Genomic DNA, 19,441 nt, shown 5'->3' on the forward strand with positions numbered 1-19,441 from the left:
AGCTGAAGTGTCCTCCATCCGGGCAGGGGCTGTGGTCCCCACAGCCCTGCTGTCACAGCCCTTGTACTCATGGTGTTGTGAGGCCTCATCTCCTGCTCAAGATTTTGGCTCCCTAGGGACAGGCAGGGCCGTATTGGTTCCTTACTCTGTGTCAGTCATCTAGCACAAGGCCTAGGCCAGTGTAGATCAGAAAGTGTTTTATGAATGAATACAGGGAAGGAGAAGACAACTCAGAGTGATGTAGAGCCCTGAGAGAGCTGCTTAGAGATTCCCAAGGCAAGCCTTATGTTGACACACTCAGAAAAGTCTGGACCAAAGTCCGGAGGTGCTGATGGGCTGAACATGCTCCCATGGTGGGAAAGATCTGGGGTGAACCTCACAGGCTTCGGATAAGTCCATCAGAGAAACCAGGAAGGCAGTTGGCCTGCAACACCAGGAAAAGTATACAGGGAAGCCATTCCTGTCCTGAGGCCCCGGAGATGCCTCTGATTACAGAGCCTTGCCTTCAACCCCATTCTCCAGCCGAGGGGAGGGGCCCCTGTGCAGGAGCAGGGGTGGGGGTGGCGTGGCAGGAAAAGCCCCACTGAGCAGGAGACATCTGAGCTAGGTTGAAGGATGACCAGTTCGTGGTGTGAATGGCTGGCTCCTATGCTTTAAATTCAGGAGGCTGAGAAGCCATGCCTGGACTTCCAAGTTAACCCCACGTGGTGAGCAAACAAGGCCAGAATGGCGAGTCTTCTCCAGGAGGGCCAGGCAGAGGCTGTGAGGAGCTGGATGTCCTTTGACTCAGAGGATGAGGGGGAGGCTCCAACCATGTTCCTCAAACCCCAGACTCTCAATCCAGGCCCCCTGGGAGCTGGCAGAGGGAGTTTGGGGAGGGTGATACCCGTCCCTGCTCAGTAAGGGCAGCATTGGGAGGCTGCTTAGACGACTTCCCAGACCTCAGATGCCCAGGTACAAGACCAGGGCTCGGAGCAGAGCCCTCTAAGTGGCTGCAGGTGGCAGAATCCAACCAAAAGGCCACTTGACACTGTCTCTCCACGGCTTCCAATCAGGCTTGGCGTGGGAGTGGGCCTGGCCGTGGGATGAGAGCACAGGTCTAGGAGTCAGTAGGTCTGAATTCTGGTTCTGGCTTCACCACTCATCACTGTGAGGCTTTGGGGAAGACAGTGGCCAATCCTGAACCTCTGTTCTCTCCTCTCTAAAATGGGGGTAATTCCTATACTAGTTCACCTCAAGTAGAATCACGGGCATTAAAACATCTTTGAAATGGCGAGGAATTGTACACGCGGGCAGGATAAATGACTGATGTAGTCTTTAACTGTAACCGTTAGGCTTTCTTCCCAGACCGTGGTGCCAGGGTTGGCAATCTGACTGCCAAGTCTTGGAAATCCTCTGAGGTGAGAATGTTTGGGTTTATAACATTGGTCACGGTGGAACGGGGACGAGTGCTAGCTTGGAGCAAGAGACCGGGCATCCAATTCCAAATCTGCTACCACCCTGCTCTGTGGCTTCAGGCAAATTACTGCTCCTCCCTAAACTCAGCGACCTCATTGTAAAGTGTAGCTGACAATTGTAAGGATCTCTGGAATATCTGCTGGGAAAGCACTTTGAGGCTCCATGCACCCTGCTCCTCTGGCTAACTCCAGTCAGTCCCCTTTCCTAGGCTCACTGCCAAAGAGCTATGGGAGGAGGATGGCCCACAAAAGCAGGAGGCGCTGTAGTTGGGGGCTGGGCACAGAAGCAGCACAGAGCAGGGGAGAGGCCACGATGGCAGACGAGGGTCTGGGTCAGAAGGCTGGGGGAACTAGCCCCGGCTCTCATAACAGCTCACCGTGAGGACGCAGGCCAGTCTCTGCCTGTCTGCAGTCACTGTGAGAACACGTGGAGACTGGATACGGACTCAGCAGGCAGGGTTGAGGGGTGATGCAACTTCTTATTTATTAATATATAGCAACAAAAATAATAAAGCTCACATCTGCAGCTGTTCAGGTCTGTGTTACAAGGTCTTGGTCACTTTGTCTGGACTGGCCGTGACCTTCAGCTCCGGGGTCTGGGCTAGGAAGACGTTCCAGTGACCTGCATGGAGAAAAGAGGAAGAGTCGCGTGTGTGTGTGTAGGGGTGTGTGCTGTATGTGTATGTGCAGGGGTGTGTGTGTGTGTTGTGTGTGTGTGTGGTGTGTGTGTGTGCATGCATGTGCACAACAGAGACAGGGTGACTGGGGTGGGGCAAACTTAGGACAACGAGGACTGAGTAGCCTGGGTTTGGAGCCCACAGGGAGGAGGGAGGTGGGGACCCCATCACACCCCAAATCCCAGAGGGTTCTGACACATGACCCCGCCTCAAACAACCAACATGTGTGGGCCGGGCTGGTATCCTGACTCTTGTTGGTGACCCTCCCGTCTGTGACTTCCTCTCCCCCACCTGAAGACCCACCTGGGTCCATCTTCCTCGGGGGAGTGTAGAGCAACTTAAGGGCATCAGAAGGAACGTGGTTAGAAGGTTTCAGTGGGAAAAGTTCCAGTGGAGAGAAACGAAGCAGCACCAGGACTTAGGGGCTCAGAGCCCCACCTCTGACAGCCCCGTCTCCCTCACCCCCAAGACCAAATCCAGCTGGCTCTGCTTTACCGTCCCGCTCCCAAGCTCCCGGGCGTCTGAGTTAGGAAATCTCTGGCCCAGACGCCCACTGGATTCCTGTGCTGGGAACTGACGTCTGTGGCTGACAGCCGCCCTCCTCCCAGCACCAGCAGCCTGGAACTCCCCAGGAGGCCCCAGCTTCTAGCCCGGCTCTCTTCCCAGGCCCCAGTCCTCAGCCCAGGGTCCCACCTTTGTGGGTGCCAGTGAGCAACCGGAAGTTCTGTGCCTCTTTCTGGAAGTCTTGCTTCCTGACTTTCTTGATCTGAATCAAGTGGAAGATTCCTGAGGGCAGAGACAAGGGCGTGAGCAGGAAAGGCAGGGTGTGTGGTCAGTGAAACAGGGTGACTTAGACCTGGGACAGACAGACCCCGTCACCTCCCTCCCCTCCCCCTTTCTGACCAGCCACCAAATCCTGTGGACTAAATTCCCTAAATATTTTGAATCTGTTCTCCTATCCCCACTGTCACCCTTCCCATTCAGGCCCCGTCATGCCTTGCCTGGGTCACTGCACTAGACTTCTGACCCCTTTAACCCCGCCTCTAACCTATGATCCTGGCTGTGGTCATTGGAAAATATGCATGTTACCCCGTCATTCCCCTTCCGTGACCCTGCTCCTGTCACTGTCACCTTCCTGCTCTCACACCACTCACCTGTCCACAATGCAGAGAGGGGGAATGCAGGAGGGAGGGAGGAAAGAAGGAAGAAAAGCTGCCAGGCCTGTAGGGCCTGGTCAAGCTTTTATCTGGACATAGAACGTATGATAAAAATCAATAGGTGATTTGCTTCAGACACCCAAGCACTACAGGTGTCAGGGTTGTAGTCTCCCTTTGGGCTCAAGGCTCAGGCTACCCCATCCCTCTGAGTGGCCCTGCCTGTGCTACAGTCCTAATCAGCTACTTGAGGTCCCTGAGGGGGCCGAGCCTTCACATATGCTGCCCCCTCTGCTGAAACACCTGCTCCCATTGCCACAGGTGAACTCCTACTCATCCTCCCAGCCTCACCTGGGAAGTCTTCCTCAATTCTCCCCCTTCCCCCAAATAGTTATAATTTCCTCCTTGGGTTTCCCACAGCTCTTGGCTTCTGTTTATGATTGTTCCTATTTCTAATGTGCTATCATTGTGTCTGCTCTTGCCTCCCTTACCAGACTGGGAACTTGGGGGAGGGTGTTCCTCTTGCGTTCCCTGCACCTGGCCCACATTAGGCATGCTGAATGAATGAATGAATGAATCCATGGGTGGATGGATGGATGGATAAGCAAATATATGTGTACCCTGTGTAGGCCAGGCCCTGAGGGGGAATGAGGTACTAGCTGTGTCTCCTGATGTTTGCATCCCCTGGGGAGCACAGGCACCACACATGGCGCTGAGGCCCTGAGCACATGGGCTCTGATGTCGTGTCGGCTGTTACCACCGGGGTCTGTGGCCAGAAAGAACAGATGTGACAGCAAGACCTCTGGTAGGCCAGCACTGCCCTCAAGAAAACCAAGAACCGGCCTTGCTTATGGGAATCCAAGTGGGATCCCACCGAGGGGAAGAGACAGCACGGGTCCTGGGACTGAGGTCCAGGAAGCTGGGAATGCCCAGCACTGTCTTCAGGCCCCCCGGTCCAGATGCCAAGGACCAGAATACGGGAGAGACTTGCTCCAAAGGCCCAGGTCACATCACAAGCATGAGATGGGGACAGGTCCTGGTGCTCCAGTCCTGCCGCTGCACAAACCCCCAAACACAAATTGGAGAGGTAACGGGGCTGAGGGCAGGTCCCCACGCTGTTGCCTATAAAGCATGATTGAAAGGTCTGAGATCTTGGGCCTGGAATCAAGAGCTTGCCTGAGGGTCATGGTTGTGCCTCTTGCTCTTTGAAGGGCGTGCCAGGCCTGAGAGTGGCTGGGCTCTGTGTGTCCCGGGCAGAGGTGGCAGTGGTGGGCGAGTTCCAAGAGATAGGACAGGCTTAGCTTAGTGTGAAGAACCCTCTCTGGGTAGAGCCATGCCCAGAATGGCAAGTGAACCACCTGTCTGGAGGTGGGGAGGGGGTGTGTGCAGTCAGGGGCTAGAGACCATCAGGGAGGCTGCAGGGGGACTTCCTTCCTGGGGCGGGGGGAGGAATGGAGACCCCTGAGGTCCCTTCTACTCTGAAATTCTAGACTCTAAAAAGCCCTTTAACCCTACGCCAGCTCTCTGCTCAGACTCTGGGCCTGGGGCTGGTCCCAATGTGGTGTGGCTACTCAGCCCAGCTTTCAGCATCCACCTGCTCACTTTGTGTCCAGGCCAATTGCCCTCTTCCTCTCCTGGCCCCCCAGGCCTGCTGTTTCCACTTGTCTGGGTGAGGAAACAGGAAAGGTTTCCCACTGACGATCAGACCTTGGGAGAGTTTGTTTTGACTTTCACAGTCTGGGACAGGGAGGTAACAGACAGGGAGGCTGATGGGGCATTTCAGGCACCCAGAGGCTCAGGAGATAGTGGGGCGGGGGTGGGGGAAGGTTTGCTAGTGACAGGATGGCAGGGCCTGGCATTGTGAAGTTGAAGAGTCCTCCCCACCTTGTTCCTTTTTGTTGGGCCGCCTGGTAATGAGATTTTGCCTTGAGCTATCATGCCTCCTTCTCTGCCATACTGGGCCTTCCTCAGGCCCTTCCCTAAAAGCATAAGGTCACCTTTGTGGAGGCGGCACTGGGGACAGTAAGACCTGGGTTTGAATCTTTGCTTTACTGTTTAAACTGTGTGGTTTTGAGCAAGTCATTTTACCTCTCAGACTCAGTTTTCTTATCTGCAAAATGGGGCATTAATACATACCCTTCAGCTTTCTTATATGTGGGTGAATTGAAGCACATTATATATAGTACCTGCTAAATGCCAATCACAGAGCACCAGGCATGTAAACATGGGCTCTGGCACCAGAGTTTGAGGCTGTCACTGTCAGCCTGCCTGTAGTGTGCCCCTCTTGCCTTTCTAAATCCTGTCCAGCTCAGGCCCATCCTCCACAAAGCCTTCCCTGACCAGCTCAGCCCCCAGGGAGCTCCTCCTGCACCCAGGGCACAGAGCCATGGGGTCCTGAGGACAGAGCCTGGGCCTGTTACTCTCTGTGGTCACAGAGGGGTGGGAGGAGGCCCATCGTAAACATGCAGCCCCACCTGTCCAGGGAAAGATGGAATCTCAAGGCTCAAAACAATCATGAAGGTTATTGAACTTAACTCCTCAGCGAGTGGCCAAATCCCCACCCAGCCCTTGCTTGCACACTTGCGTGAATGGAACTTGCTTCCTCCCTTCCACTGCAGGAAGGCTTTACGCTTGAGAAGGTGCTTCCTCTCATAAACTGAAACCAACTGATGAGACGGGATAAGAAGGAGGCTGACATTTTTAGCACTTACTATAGGTCAGGGGTGGTACCTATATTCTTTCATTTAATCCTCCAAAACCCCTTCTCCCCCATTAACAGAAGGGAAATCTGAGGCCCAGAGAGGTCAAGTGATTGCCCAAGGCCACACAGCTAAGAAATGGCAGAGCGGGGATTCAAACCCAGGTCTGTGTGATTCCAAAGCCCCTGCTTGTTGTTCTGACCCTTGTGGTCACTGAGAACACAACTGCTCCCTTTGCTTGGGGCAGTCCTTCAGAGCCATGAAGCCAGCGGTCCTGTCCCCCTGAGTCTTCTCTTCTCCAGGCTGAACAGCTCCGCTTTCTTCGTCCATTCCTCCTACGACAGGGGGCAGAGTAGAGCAGGGAAAGAGCCGCATCTGACGTCACAAGACCTGGGCTCTAGCTCCCGTCCTCCACTTACTGGCTGTGTGGCCTTGGGCCAAGTACTTCACCTCTCTGAGCCTCAGTTTCCTCATCTGTAAAATGGGGATAATAATACCTAACTCTCAGGATCGTTGAAGATCAAATGAGATAATGAACGTGAAAGCACTTTGTAAACTCCAAAGTGCTTCACACATTGGTTGTTATTATCATTGTCATCATTCTTATTATCATCCCCTCTTTCACCCCCCACATCTCCCCCACCTCCCCACTGCCAGCCAAACACATCAATAAATTGACCTTACAGCTAATTTCCACTTAAAGGTTTTAATTTGTTTTACTCTATCCAGGGGATTTTTGTTTTACAAGAAGAGCCCCATAACTGAACTCTCGGCAATTCCCTATCAATGAAAACTCTTGACCTTCAGTTGGTGATAGGAGCAGCCTGCTGAACAGGGTGAGTTTCTACAGAATGAGAAACATATTCTGATGTCGACTTACCTTGGAGGGATAGAATCCACCTTATAGAAAAGGCTGAATGAGACTAGCCTTGAGGATTTGAGGATGCTGTGAGGGCCCTCCTGCCTGAAAAGATCTCTCCTGCCAGTCTGCTGAAATTCTACCAATAGACAGCTCTTTGTTTTATCAGGGTAGGCATTACTTTGTCCTGGCTCCTTACAAAGTGTAAAAACCCCTTTCCCCCAGGAGAGGGAGCACTTCAAGGCCCTGGCATTTCAGAGTGGGTGAGCTTATCAGAATTGTCAGATAGAATCAGTCTCCCTCTATCTCGGAATCTGGGACTCAAAGCTGGAAGGTGGCCCAAGGCAGGTCGTCCTGGGCCAGAGGCACTTGATCAACAAAACTCCCTTACCACCCTTGGCGGGTCTGGAGCAAAGGAAGGCGGACAGGCCAGAGTGGGAGTGGGGCACTGCTCACCTTTTACCAGCTTCCAGAGGTAGATCTCCACCTGTTCAGAAGCCTCACGCTCGAGGGCCAGGCGACGCAGGTTGTCCGGGCTTGGGGATACTGATGTGTGGACAAGGACCCGGCCCGGCGCCTTCGGACACTTGGTGGCACTGATCTCACTGTGGCCAGGGTCTGCCTTGTCCTCTGGGAGAGACAAGGAGCTCGTGAACACTCTGTCTCCCCACCCCTGGTAGCCCAGGAAGAGGGGCCACTGGTCTGACATCTCCCTCAGGGTCAATAGGGCCCTTGGGAAAGTTCTGGTGCCCCTGGGAAGAGAAGGAGGTCTCTGGAGAAGAGAGAAGGGGCCTCTCCCCCATTCACCTCCCATTGATTAGCATGTCAGGAAACTTCTCACCCTTCAGGGCCCACTTCACCTTCCACCTCTTTCAGGCAGCCTACCTGGAACAGCTCAGTGCACCATTTCCTCCCACCCATAGCTTGTAAAACCCTTCTTGCTTATGCCTCTCCCTCAGGCCCTTAATCCCACACTGCCTTGCATTGCCTTGTAATTGTTTCACTTGGGTATGTTTTCTCTCTAAAGTAAACCCACAGGGTGAAGGGCAGGAATCATGTTCTCCAAGTCTTTTGAGTGACTCATACCACCCAGCACAGGCTCACACTGAACACACGTAGAATGAAAGGTTTGGGAGGGATTGAGGTGACAATGGCAGTAATGATGAGTGTGATACAGGACAGGTTCTAGAAGGAGTTCCAGTTCCAGCTCCACTGCTCTTTTGCTGTGTGACTTAGGAAGTTCCCTTCCCTTCTCTGGGTCTCAGTTTTCCCATATGTTGATGAGGATTGAAGGAAGACAGCAGTGGTCAAGAGCATTGTCTTTGTGGGAATTCCCTGGCGGTCCAGTGGTTAGGATTCCGCGCTTTCACTGCTGTGGGCCTGGGATCCGATCCCTGGTCAGGGAACTAAGATCCTGCAAGCCGCGCTGCGCAGCCAAAATAAATAAATAAGTAAATAAAAAGAGGGCATTGTCTTTGGAATAAGACCGACAGGGTTCATATCCCAGCTCTGTCACTTACAGCTTCGGGACCTGGGACAAGGTATTTATCTTCTCATTCTGTAAAATGGAGATAAAGATGCCTGCCTTGTCCGTTTTGGTGAGGATTACATGAATTCAGCCAAAATACCTACCGGGCACATGATAAATGCTCAATAAATGTTGGCCATTCCTCTTAGAAGTCCTAATAGCCTAAGATTTTATGACTTCACAGAATCCAGGACATCATTTGATTCTATGTATGTCTGAAAGTCTCTGAATCTGTAACAGTAGATGGTTCCATAAGTCTAATATTTTATGAGTTGGGCATTTTTCACTGCTGTGCTTCTAACATTCTGTGCATGTAATAACCCCTACATCCCCTGGCTCTGAGGCCATGCCCCATCCATGTCAGAGATGTTCCAAGTGTCTGTGCTCTGGGGAGAGAGACCCATGGCTCACTCTGGCCAGTGCCCTCCCTGCCCCCAGGCCCTCTTTGTACCTGGACAAATCTTGCAGCACTTCCCAGCCACTTTCTTGGGCTGACGGCAGGGGTACTCAGTGGGGCAGGTCACGCGCTGGCAGTCCTGGCGGCCGTCCTGACAGGTGCACAGGATGCAGGGCAGGGGTCCAAAGGAGCGGAAGGCTGGGTGCCACACCTCCCCATGGGAGTACGTCTTCCCGCCATGCACACAGGCTGGGAGGGCAGGAAGGGAGGAGGGTCAGTGCCTCGGACTCGGGTCAGAGTCCAATAACGGCTGGGAGTAGGTCCTTGGGGGGCCCCTGCTCCACCAGTCTGGCCCAGCCACGCTGCCTGCAAAGTGGAGGCCAGGGAGTAAACCAGTCCTCTGTCCCTGACATCCCCCATCTCAGCACTCAGGGCTGAGATGGGCCAGTAAGTTCTTGCCGAAGATGGAGAGTCCTCCCCTGCACTTCACAGGCACCTCCAGTGGGGCATGGGGAGGGATGGCCTGACAGTAGGAGACCTGTGATCAAGTGCTGTCACTACCTGGCCATGTGAGCTCTGTCAGGTCCCTTCTCCTGTCTCAGCCTCAGTGTCCCATCTGTACAGCGAGGGTCTGGACGGATGCCTCTGCAGCCCCTCCCGCTCCACCAATCAGGGTGCCCTGCAGTGAGGCCTCTTTCCTCCCCCTCTGCTGCCACAGTTGTCCCCTTAGCCTCCTTCCCTGATCCATCCCAACCATCCTCCTGCAGCCCAGCTCTGCGTCCTCCTTCCTTCACCAAAAATGTTCCCTCACCACTTCCTTATCTTATAATAATTAATGTACATGTCTGTCTGCCCTACTAGTCTAGGAGCTCCTGGAGGACAGGGACCATCTCTCTTTTCTGTGTCCCTCAATTCCCAGCAAAGACGTGGCAGATGCTAAAAAAAGTACTGTTGTATGGCCCGTAGTCCTGGTTCCGGGACTGGTTCTGTCTCTAACTCAATACTCTGAACCTCAGTGTCCTCATCTGTCAAATGGGGGTTTAGACCCGACGTTCTAGGGGTCTACAAGCTCATGGCCAAGTTGAGATTAGGGAACCACTCAGTGGAGGTGCAGGGATGGGAAGTGGGAGCGGTCAGGACCCCCCTTTCCCACCTCAGGGGTCGGCAGAGGCTCCAGTTCCCACCTTTCTTATGTTTCTCCTTCAAAACAATCTTGACTGTCGTGCTGCCTGCCTCCTTCGGTCGGAAGTGGCGAGGGAGGAAGCCCAGGGGGGAGCTGGGGCCAGTGGGGCTTGGGGTGCTCAGGTCTCTCTTTCTCCCACCGTCCCCTGAACACGGATCCTGGGAATGTCTCTGCAAAGGGCAGGAAGGATGCAGATCACCGACAGGCCACTGCCAGTGCAGGAGCAGCCAGACAGAGGCTGCGGTGAGAGGCCTGAGAATGGCTCTAGTGACTGAGCCTGATGGCCCAGGGAAGACAGGGCATAGGCTCTGGGTAGAAAGAAGATCTGGATGGGGTCGAAGATGTTCCCAGGCCTTTGAAAACTCTCAGAGGATAGTGGTTTGGAAATCCAGCCTCCACTGAGCCCTTCTCAGGCTGGCAGAGCCAGAGCCTTGGGGCTGAGATGGGCAAGGGTGCTGTGGTCTTGATCTGGGAGACATAAGTGATCAGGGACCTGGAGAACTTAATATGTAAGAAATGGAAGGTGAGAATGTAGTGAGGATGAGAGTCAGGAAATTCTTCTTTGTCCAAGAAGATTTAGGTGATGGGACAGGGGATGGGCCTCTGAAGATCCCACCAGGCCCCGGAATCCCACAGGCAGGAGGGCCGAGAGCAGGCCCTGTCTGGAGATGATGGGTCTTGGGAGCCTCCTTTCCTGAGTCCCTGGAATCCAACATCCCGAGACCCCACCCCTCCAGATCAGGTCTTGGGAAGGCTGGCAGTGAGAACAAAGGGTGTGTGTGTGAAGGCAGCCTAACAGGGCAGGGGCTCCCCAGTCCAGAGATCGGGGGTTGGGAGCTCCAGGCCGTGGGAGAGGAGCAAGTGGGCTGGGGGCAAAGGGCAGAGCTTACCACCCCGTCACTGACACTGAGTCACTCACATGCCTTCTTCTGCAGCCCCTTTCTGACTGTACAGTCTCTGAGTCAGTCCTCTGATGGCTGGACTGAGCCCACAAGAGCTCCTAGAGTGGAAACTGTGTCCCAGGCCCCAGCACAGGCCGAGGCACACAGGAGGCACCCAGGAAATGCTTGTCAAGTAGAATAGAGGCAGAAAGGAATTGAAGAGCCCAGCCCCCTAATTGGTGACTTGCCCACGGCATCCAGCAAGTCAGTAAGTAGCTGCTCAGGGCCTGGAACTAAGTCTGGTGGGTTTCACTTAGCTGCCTCCTGGGGAGAGGATGGGGAGGAAGGGGGATGACATGGTCAGGTCCCGTGGCCCAGCACCCGCTAGACAAAGCCCAGCCTGGGAAGTGGGGGTGAGCTGGCAGGGGAGAAGGGAGAGCGCATTCGTTCAGACCCCTGGGGAGTCTCTGGGAAGGGGAACCCCCCCTTCGAGTCCCCCAGGGTCCAGGTGACCCAGGATGAAAGAGCAGGTGGAGCACTTCACATCATAGACATAGCACAGGTGCAGACAGGGACGTGAGTCAGTGTGCGGGCCCATTCTCCCACCTCTTTCCTCTCTGACCAGAGAGCGCTGGGCAGGTTAGCTCATCTTAACTCTAGACCAAGATCGAGAGGGGTCAAGATGGAGCCAGCAACAGTGAGGGAGCCCCAGACAAAGAACTGGTACCTCAGGAGCTAGATGGGGAAGGCTGGCCCAAGTCAGAGGCCACTCCCCTGGGGGACATGCTGCCCAGAGGCGGCCTGAATAAGGACAGACACAGGCTCTGGATGGAACAGCGTCAGAATTTTCCAGGAAGGAAATTGGGAAGCTTGGGGCCTGCTCCTGCCCTGTGTGGTGTTTTATCCCAGACCCCTCCTGACTCACCAGCCCACGGTGGGAGCCAGGATGGAAGTCTAAGGAGAGGGCCTGGAACCTGGTGGCGGCTAATGGAGCTGACCCAGGGGACAAATGAGAAACGAGGGCAACAACTGGTATTGCCTGCTCCAGAGCAAGGAGACCTAGGCCCTGGATACCAGCGCCCTCCCCTCCTCTCCCCACCCTGTCCCTAGAGCTGTGCACTCACCACCCCACGGTGTGACTGCGTGGCATCCTCTTCAGCTGACTTCTCACTTGACCCATCTGAAAACCCAAAGGGAGTCGGGTCAGCCTCTGCTTCCTCAGCCTTGGGGCCAGAGCCCTGCAGGCCACCACCTCTAGGCTCTGCCCCTCCAAGGCCTGTTGCCACTTCTGCAGCCCCCCACACCAGTAGGTCCCTTTGCCCCAGTGGGGCCTTATTCCTACTTCTCATTACAGCGTCGCCTCACCCTTAGGTTGATGAAGTCCCTACAACTGGGCCACTGCCTCAGTTTCCCCACACTGGCCTCTTGGTCACTTAAGACTGAACCACCTGGCTGGGCCAGAGCATCTTGTTCAGTGTCGTCACAGATGGCCCGAGGGCTCTGAATCCCAGCCTGCTTAGCTGCAGTCCCCTGGGCAGCCTCTCTGTCCAGCCACGCATGAAGTCACCAGACTTGGTCTACACCATACCCTCCCGTGGTTGCCCTCTAGCCCCACTGCCCCTCCAGCTGGAACAGCCTAGGACTCCTCCATCCCCTACACCCTGGGGCACCAGCACACAAAACCCTCTGGAGTCCTGCAGCTTCCTAGATCCCTGAGTGGGATTCTCTCCCCTTCACCCCTGCCTCACATACAGAGTGTCTACCACTGAGCATTCTGGGTTCAAAGATCCAGAACGTTGGAATCAACCTGTACATTAGAAATCACCAAGGCCAATTTCTCAGTGCACACACAGCACAGCTGAGGCCCAGAGGGGAAGGAATCTGCAGGAATTAGCTGGAAGAACCAGGACTAAACTGGGATCACCTGGCTCCTGGCCCGGTGCCCTTCCACAGTGCCAACATCTGGGGAAACGTTCTATAGTGCAGCACTCCCCTCCTCAAGTCCTGCCCACAGGGGACAGTCAGGCCATCTGTGCACTTCATTCTGCCCAAGCTGCTTGCCCCGCACTCGTCAGTGTGTTGCCTCTCTCTGTGCTTTACAGAGATGCTACCTGGATTCTGCTTGAGACAGGTGCCCTGAGCTCCAGTGAGCCCAGGCCTGTGCCCAGCTCTGTCATGAGGAAAACAGGAAGAGACATGGTCACTGCCTGTACAGACCCCTCTCTTGTGCCTCTTCAGATCCTCTTGGCCTCATTTGATTGCAGGGATTTTGTCCCCTCACTGCAGGCACTGCAGCAATACCCCCTTCACATGGGCTCCAGCCAACTTCCCTCAGACTCACCCTGCCAGCGGGTGCCCTCGTGCCACACCTCCTCCATGTCTCTGCCCCCACTTCTTACCCTGCCCCACTCCCACCTCCTGCTCCCAGGACAGCCTAGCACAACCGGGGAGTGTGAGGGAATCACCCCGCCTTGGGGTGAATCTTTGACCAGTGAGAGTTGGTGGCTGCTGGGCAAATTCCACCTCCTCCTCTATCACCTCCAGACTTTTCTGAGGAGCAGGAGGTCACTTAGAGCAATAGGTCATACTTGATATCAAGCAAAGGCCAGCTCCCCAACACATTCCTGTGTTGTTTTTCCCTCCCTCCCTGCTTCACTTTCCCTTCCCCTCCTTCCTGCTCCCTGAGATTGCAATAAAAAATAATGCACATCAGCCTCTGACACAGGCTTAGCTTTCTAGAGGCTGCAGCTAAGCCACCATCCTGAGGAAAGAATGGTTTGCTACATGCTTGGTGTCCCCTGAGGTTCCCCCCTAACAGTCCATGGCTAGGTCCCTGCGGTGGGATGGGCGGGCACTGCCAGATCTAGGGACAGACTCACCTTTGCAGGCCTGGCAGCAGGAGGCGGGCAGCAGGAGGGGTGCAGGGCAGCCCGGTTCTGGGCAGGTCATGAGGCCGCAGTAGATCTGGCCCTCCTGACAGACAGAGCAAACAGGAGCTGGGAGATGAGCTCTGTTGAGGACCAGCCTTGGGGCTGGGAGAGCCCCTGCCCGGGGTGGGGGGGGCAAATGGCCTTGGGGTCCCCTCTGAGGTGGGGAGGGAGGGAGCAGTAGAGTGTCCTGGGCACGGCCCAGCCATCTCAGAGGCGGGGTCCCTGTACCCCTCCCACTCTTACCCAGGCCCTGAGGTAACAGTTACCCTTCAGCTTCTAAAGTGTTTTTGTACCCAGTCTCTCCCTAGGCCTTCACAGCAACCCGGTGAGGTGAGATTCTCCCATCCTACAGATGGGGAGGGACTGCGGAGGGGCCTGGACCTTCTGAAGTCAGAGACACAGCTGGGCAGAATGGACTAGAACCCAGTCTTCAGGCTTTTCCTACTGCTATCAGTGTCCTTCTCCCCTGGCCTAGAACAGGGAGCCCAGCATAGAGGAGGGGATGAGTGCATGACTACTTGGGCTCATCTTGCTCTTACTGAAACTCGAGGTTTCCCAAACTTCAGGATGCAGCCTGCAAAGGCAAGACTGCAGGAGAAAGGGCCTTCTGGGAGTCAGAGGCCAGATGACCTTAGGTGAGTCACTTCTCTTCTCTGGGCCTCAGTTTCCTCCTCTGTGAAATGGGGGCACTCCCATCTGGGTTGTGAAATCAAATGAGGGAATGGTTATGAAAACCCTTGTTAAACTGCGAGGCACAATGTGTACCTGGGAGGAAGTGATATTACCTTGAGTCCTTTCCCTATTCCTTTTCCGGTGAGTCTCAGAAGTAAGGATTCTGATCCTTCAAACCACTCCCATATAAACAGGGATCAGAAGAAAGAAGGGGAGACCCAAGTATCCAGGGAGAGGAGACAAGGGGTCCCAAGGATGCTTCTTACCACCCCACCACCATCAGTTCTGTCTCTTCCCACAGCCCCTGCTAATCTAGGTGGCCATCCCTTCACAGGAAGCCACACAGTGCAGGTAAAGGAATGTGGGTTTGGAATTATATGGCCCTGGGTCTGAATTCTGAGTCTGCCACTTAACTAGCTGTGTGACCTTAGGCAAATCGCTTCACTGCTCTGAGCCTCAGTTTTCTTATCTAAAAACTATAAATAGTGATATCCCCACCATAGGGCCACTGGGATGCTGTATATAAACATAAGGCATTTCCTAGTAGGCACAGTGTACTAGTTCACTGCAAGAGGCCCAGGCCCTGCAAAAATAACGATTCTCTCAGTTGATTTCTAAGTGGTCACTCTTGTTATTATTAAGTTGTTTGCTCTGCAGCACAGACACCTTAAAATTCAGATTCTTGGAGGGGTGAGATCCTCTCACTGAAAAGATGGGAGGCAGGCCTGAGAGAGGTGACTCTCTCAAGGTCACACAGGGAACCATGGCAGAGCTGGAGCTGAAACATGGGTCTCGGTCTCTTATCCTCTCATCACCACTGAATCAGATTATTATCTTAAATGGAGAGGACCTTGGAGATCACCTGGTCAGACTCCCTTACACACTCAGAGGAACTGAGGCCCAGAGAAGTTCGGTGGTCAGGTAGTAGGGAAATCAGGAGGGCAGGAGTTTCTCCCACCGAAGCACAGATGCGCTAAGCCCAAGGATGAGGGTGACATGCCAAAGGCCACCTGCAAACATGCAGCAGGGCCAGGCCCAGAACCCACCCTGAGGAGGAGGGGAAGACTTTCCAGCTCAGGCCCTGCTTGGCTTCAGTTTCTGTCCCCTGATAACACTGCTGGTTCAGCCCTGCCTGTCCCTAGGCCCAACTCCGACCACAGCAGGGGAGTTTAAGCAGTTTCAGGTTAAGCTGCATTTACTGCACGCAGTCTGGCTCCGGCTCTGCGCCCCAGGATTGATAACTGATCACTCATTCACTCATTCACTCACTCACTCATTCAACAATCATTACAGACATCTGTGTGCCAGGCCCTGAGCTGGGCGTGGTGGAGGATATAGAAATGAGTTGAACATATCCCCTCCCCTCAAGGAGTGCAAAGTCTACTGGGGGACACAGTAATGGCAAATGTCAGTGCAAGGTGACCAGGCAGCTCAGGAGGGTGCGGAAGCCCAGAGAAAGGCAGGACGTTCCAAGTCCCAGATGTTCCCTTCCCCCTGAGCCCATTCACTTTCACTGTCCTTTGACCAGGAGGAACAATTCCCCTTACCCGCCCCGGTCCACACCACTGTGCTCTGCAGGCCCAGACCACTGGCCTGTGCTAAAGGGAAGTAGCAGGTCTTACGGTACAGCTGCAGAGGACACACTGGTTGGGCAGGCGGGAAGGGAGCAGCTCGTGGGCACTGAAGATCTCTCCATGTTGGTACGTGGTCCCGTTGTGCTGGCAGGACCTTGGTGGGGCCCGGAGCCCAGAGGGGGTGTGAGGTTCTGCAGGTGGGAAGGGGAAGGAGGAAGGAGAAAACGGTTGAAGAGCTTTGCCAGAACTAACTTGGGCACTTTTCTGAAATGTTTGTATCCTATCCCTTGCTATCATTTAAACCAAGCTCTGGCCTCAGCCTTCCCAGCCAGACCTCCTATCAGTGAACAAAGAGGTCCCCGGGACACCTATGTCTGACTATGTCACTCCCTCCCATAGCTTTTGAGCCCCTCAGTTTCAGAGCTGGTGCTGATCGGAGCAAGAAGGCAAGGCCAGATGCTTCAGGTACACTGAGCCCCACTCGGTGGGGACCTGTGTGAGTTCATTCAACATTCGATAAGCATCCATGGAGCACCTCCTAGTGCCAGGCACTGTTCTAGGTGCTGGGGATACAGCAGTGAACAAGACAAGGTCCCATATGGAGTTTCATCCTAGTGGAGTCAGCTGGCATGATATGGACTGCGCTTGTGTAAGCTTGGCGTCAGCTCCTGCCATTCCCTGGCCACCAGAGCCCCCTCCCCGTCACCTGCCAATTAGCCAGCCCTCACCCTGCTGGGTAGAGGGGTAAGCCTCCCGTCCAGGGGGAACCTGCTCATTCTTTTTTTTTTTTTAATTTTATTTTTTAAACATCTTTATTGGAGTATAATTGCTTTACAATGGTGTGTTAGCTTCTGCTTTATAACAAAGTGAATCAGCTCTACATATACATATATCCCCATATCTCCTCCCTCTTGCGTCTCCCTCCCACCCTCCCTATCCCACCCCTCTAGGTGGTCACAACCTGCTCATTCTTTCAAGACATATTTACTAAGCACTTTCTCTGCACCAGGCGCCATGCTACACAGTGGGAATGGAGTGCGAATAAGACCCGGCCCCTCCCATCAGGAAACTGACAGTCTCACTGAGTAGAGACAGGCCCCAGGCAGTGACACTGGTGTGGTATGGGCTAGGGTGATGGAAGCACAGAAGTTGTGGCAGCACAGAGGAGGCGCCCCTAACTCAGCCGAGGAGGGTGGTCAGGGAAGGCTTCCTGAAGGGGCTGATGGCTGAGCTGAGTCTTAGGAGCTGAAGAACACGCAGACTAGGCAGGGAAAGGGACAAGGCTGGGAAAGAGAGAGGGAGGGAGGAGCCTGTGACGAAGAAGGGGTCTGGGCTAAGGCACAGTCCGCAAGGCGTGGTCAGGAGTCCCGGGGTCAGCCTCAGCTGGGGAGGAGGCGTGATGCCCCCTCCCTAGGCGGGATGAAGCACAAAGCCTCTGCTCCCCTAGGGAATCCAGAATCAGGAAACTATGACCCAAGCTGGAGTCATGGTCAGATCCCTACTGGGGTCCCCCTTGGAAAAGGAGCCCCTCTACATACATCCTCCATACAGGTCCCCAGCTCCCCAGGAGAGCCATGATTCCAGAGTCTGGAGCTGAGGCTACAGTCTGGAGCCTCCCTCCCTTCATCATCTTCTTTTTCTTTTTCTCACCCAACTGAACTTTTTTCTTTTAACATCTTTATTGAAATATAATTGCTTTACAATGCTGTGTTAGTTCCTGCTGTACAACAAAGTGAATCAGCTGTATGCATCACCTTAATGCTACTAAGCGTGGATGCGCCTCTCAACGTGTCCCTGCCTTCTGAGTTGGCCTCCCCACTGGCTGCCCCTCATTTGCCACTTGGTTCTGCCAGTTTCTTCTCAGACCACCTCTCCTCTCCTCTCTCTTACCTCTGCTTCCTAGAATCCGAGTCTCAGAGGCTCCCAGCAGATTCTTAAAATCATGGACATTTAGCATCATGGCACACAGCATCCCTAAACCCCAGCCCTGGGAGGAATCTCAGAGCACATGTACTCCAACTCCTTCGGCCAGTCCCAGCCCCTGGTGGTAATCCTGGGCTGATCCTGGGGTGACCCTGCAGGGCCTCCCAGCCCCAGCTCACTCACTTGCACTTACACAAGGCACGTCCACTCACTCAGGCTCTGGCCAGCCCAAGAGCGATAGGAGACCACGTGTGTCGTCAACAGGCCAAGCATATGCCCATTTTCCTTCAGCTATTTTCCACATTCTCTCTGTCTTCCTGCCAAACACAGCTACTTATGTATGAGAAGTTTGTGGCTACCCCAGCCCTCCTTGGGGATCCATGGAGGATGTCTTCCCCTGAGCACCTTGGTGTCTTAACACTTCTGGTGTCTGCAGACTGCCCCTCTCATTCCAGGGGTCTCCTTAAGCTGGAGGCCTGTGTCAGGAGTGGGTCAAGGGTTAGTGGGCAAGCGGGAGGCTGGCACAAGGGCAGGAGCGCAGCTACTTACCCACACACCGGGGACAGCACTGCTGTGGCTCGGTCACAGGCTGGGGGCAGTGGACAGGCGGGCAGTGGAGGCGGTAACAGCTCACATGGGCACTCTGAAGGGGACACAGGGGTCAGTCCTAGTTCCAAGGAGCCACTGTCTCCCACCGTCCTCTCCCCAAACCCCCTCCCAACTGCAGGGCACTGTATTCGCTTTAAGCCTGCAATGGGATAAAAGTGATAAACTCTGTGTGTCCAGTCTCTCCCCTTCCCCTCCTCATTTGTGTGGCTCGCCCATCCGTGTCCCTCCCTCGCACGGAGGAGGGCACCGTGTGCCTGGATTTACACAGATCTTTTGTGTCCCTTTGTGGTATTTGAGAAATACAAGTAGAAGACTGGGTTATTCTAACATTGATCTTGACTGTGCTTTTTTAACTCCAGGGCTTTGTTCTTTTACCTCTGGACCTGAGCCTCAGGGCTAAGAGAGGAGTGTGACACAGAAAGGGAGGTGACAGGGATGGGGACACAGCTAGAAACAGGATGTGGAGAAGACTCAGGGCTTTGTGATCTGCTCTCTAAATCTCTGGGAGGTGTGGTTGATCCCACGCAAAGCCTTGGGATTGGTACCAGAGGAAGGGCCTGAAATCTTGGACTTTTTCAAATACAGCAAACGAGAGAGAAGGGGCAGAGAAGCATTCATAGAGATGAGCAGAAACAGAAGAACTGGAGGGAGAGGCCACCACTGGAGATGTTCCCAGGCAGTTTGTCAGCCTGTCACAGACGTCCCACACTTTCCTCTCCCTCTGCTGTAAGGGCGTTGCCCCGTGTTGTAACAAACCGTTACATCTGTCTCTTCTGTTCAGCCACGAATTCCCAAGAACAAGGGCCAAGCCTCACTCTATTCATCTCTGAATTTTGGGCACAGGGCCTTGCTCCAAACAAGTGCCTGCTGAAGTTCGAATGAACGAATGAGTGAATGA

The 19,441-nt window shown here is 54.3% G+C and overlaps 1 protein-coding gene across 1 annotated transcript in view; it reads right to left on the reverse strand.

Moving 5' to 3' along the window:
- Positions 1–883: 883 nt before the first annotated feature.
- Positions 884–19,441, reverse strand: part of CHRDL2 (chordin like 2) — a 32,416-nt gene continuing 13,858 nt past the window's right edge. The window contains 11 exon segments of the mRNA XM_089915307.1: positions 884–2,079; positions 2,828–2,920; positions 3,282–3,380; positions 6,407–6,461; positions 7,303–7,476; positions 8,826–9,020; positions 9,956–10,124; positions 11,960–12,015; positions 13,715–13,808; positions 16,060–16,202; positions 18,484–18,577. Of these exon segments, the coding sequence (XP_089771433.1) occupies positions 1,989–2,079; positions 2,828–2,920; positions 3,282–3,380; positions 6,407–6,461; positions 7,303–7,476; positions 8,826–9,020; positions 9,956–10,124; positions 11,960–12,015; positions 13,715–13,808; positions 16,060–16,202; positions 18,484–18,577 (1,263 nt within the window). The 3' untranslated portion in view covers positions 884–1,988.

Source organism: Delphinapterus leucas, chromosome 7 (assembly GCF_059928025.1).
Source record: "Delphinapterus leucas isolate spDelLeu-1000000601 "Yukka" chromosome 7, BTC_Dleu_Yukka2, whole genome shotgun sequence".
Taxonomy (NCBI): Eukaryota; Metazoa; Chordata; class Mammalia; order Artiodactyla; family Monodontidae; genus Delphinapterus; species Delphinapterus leucas.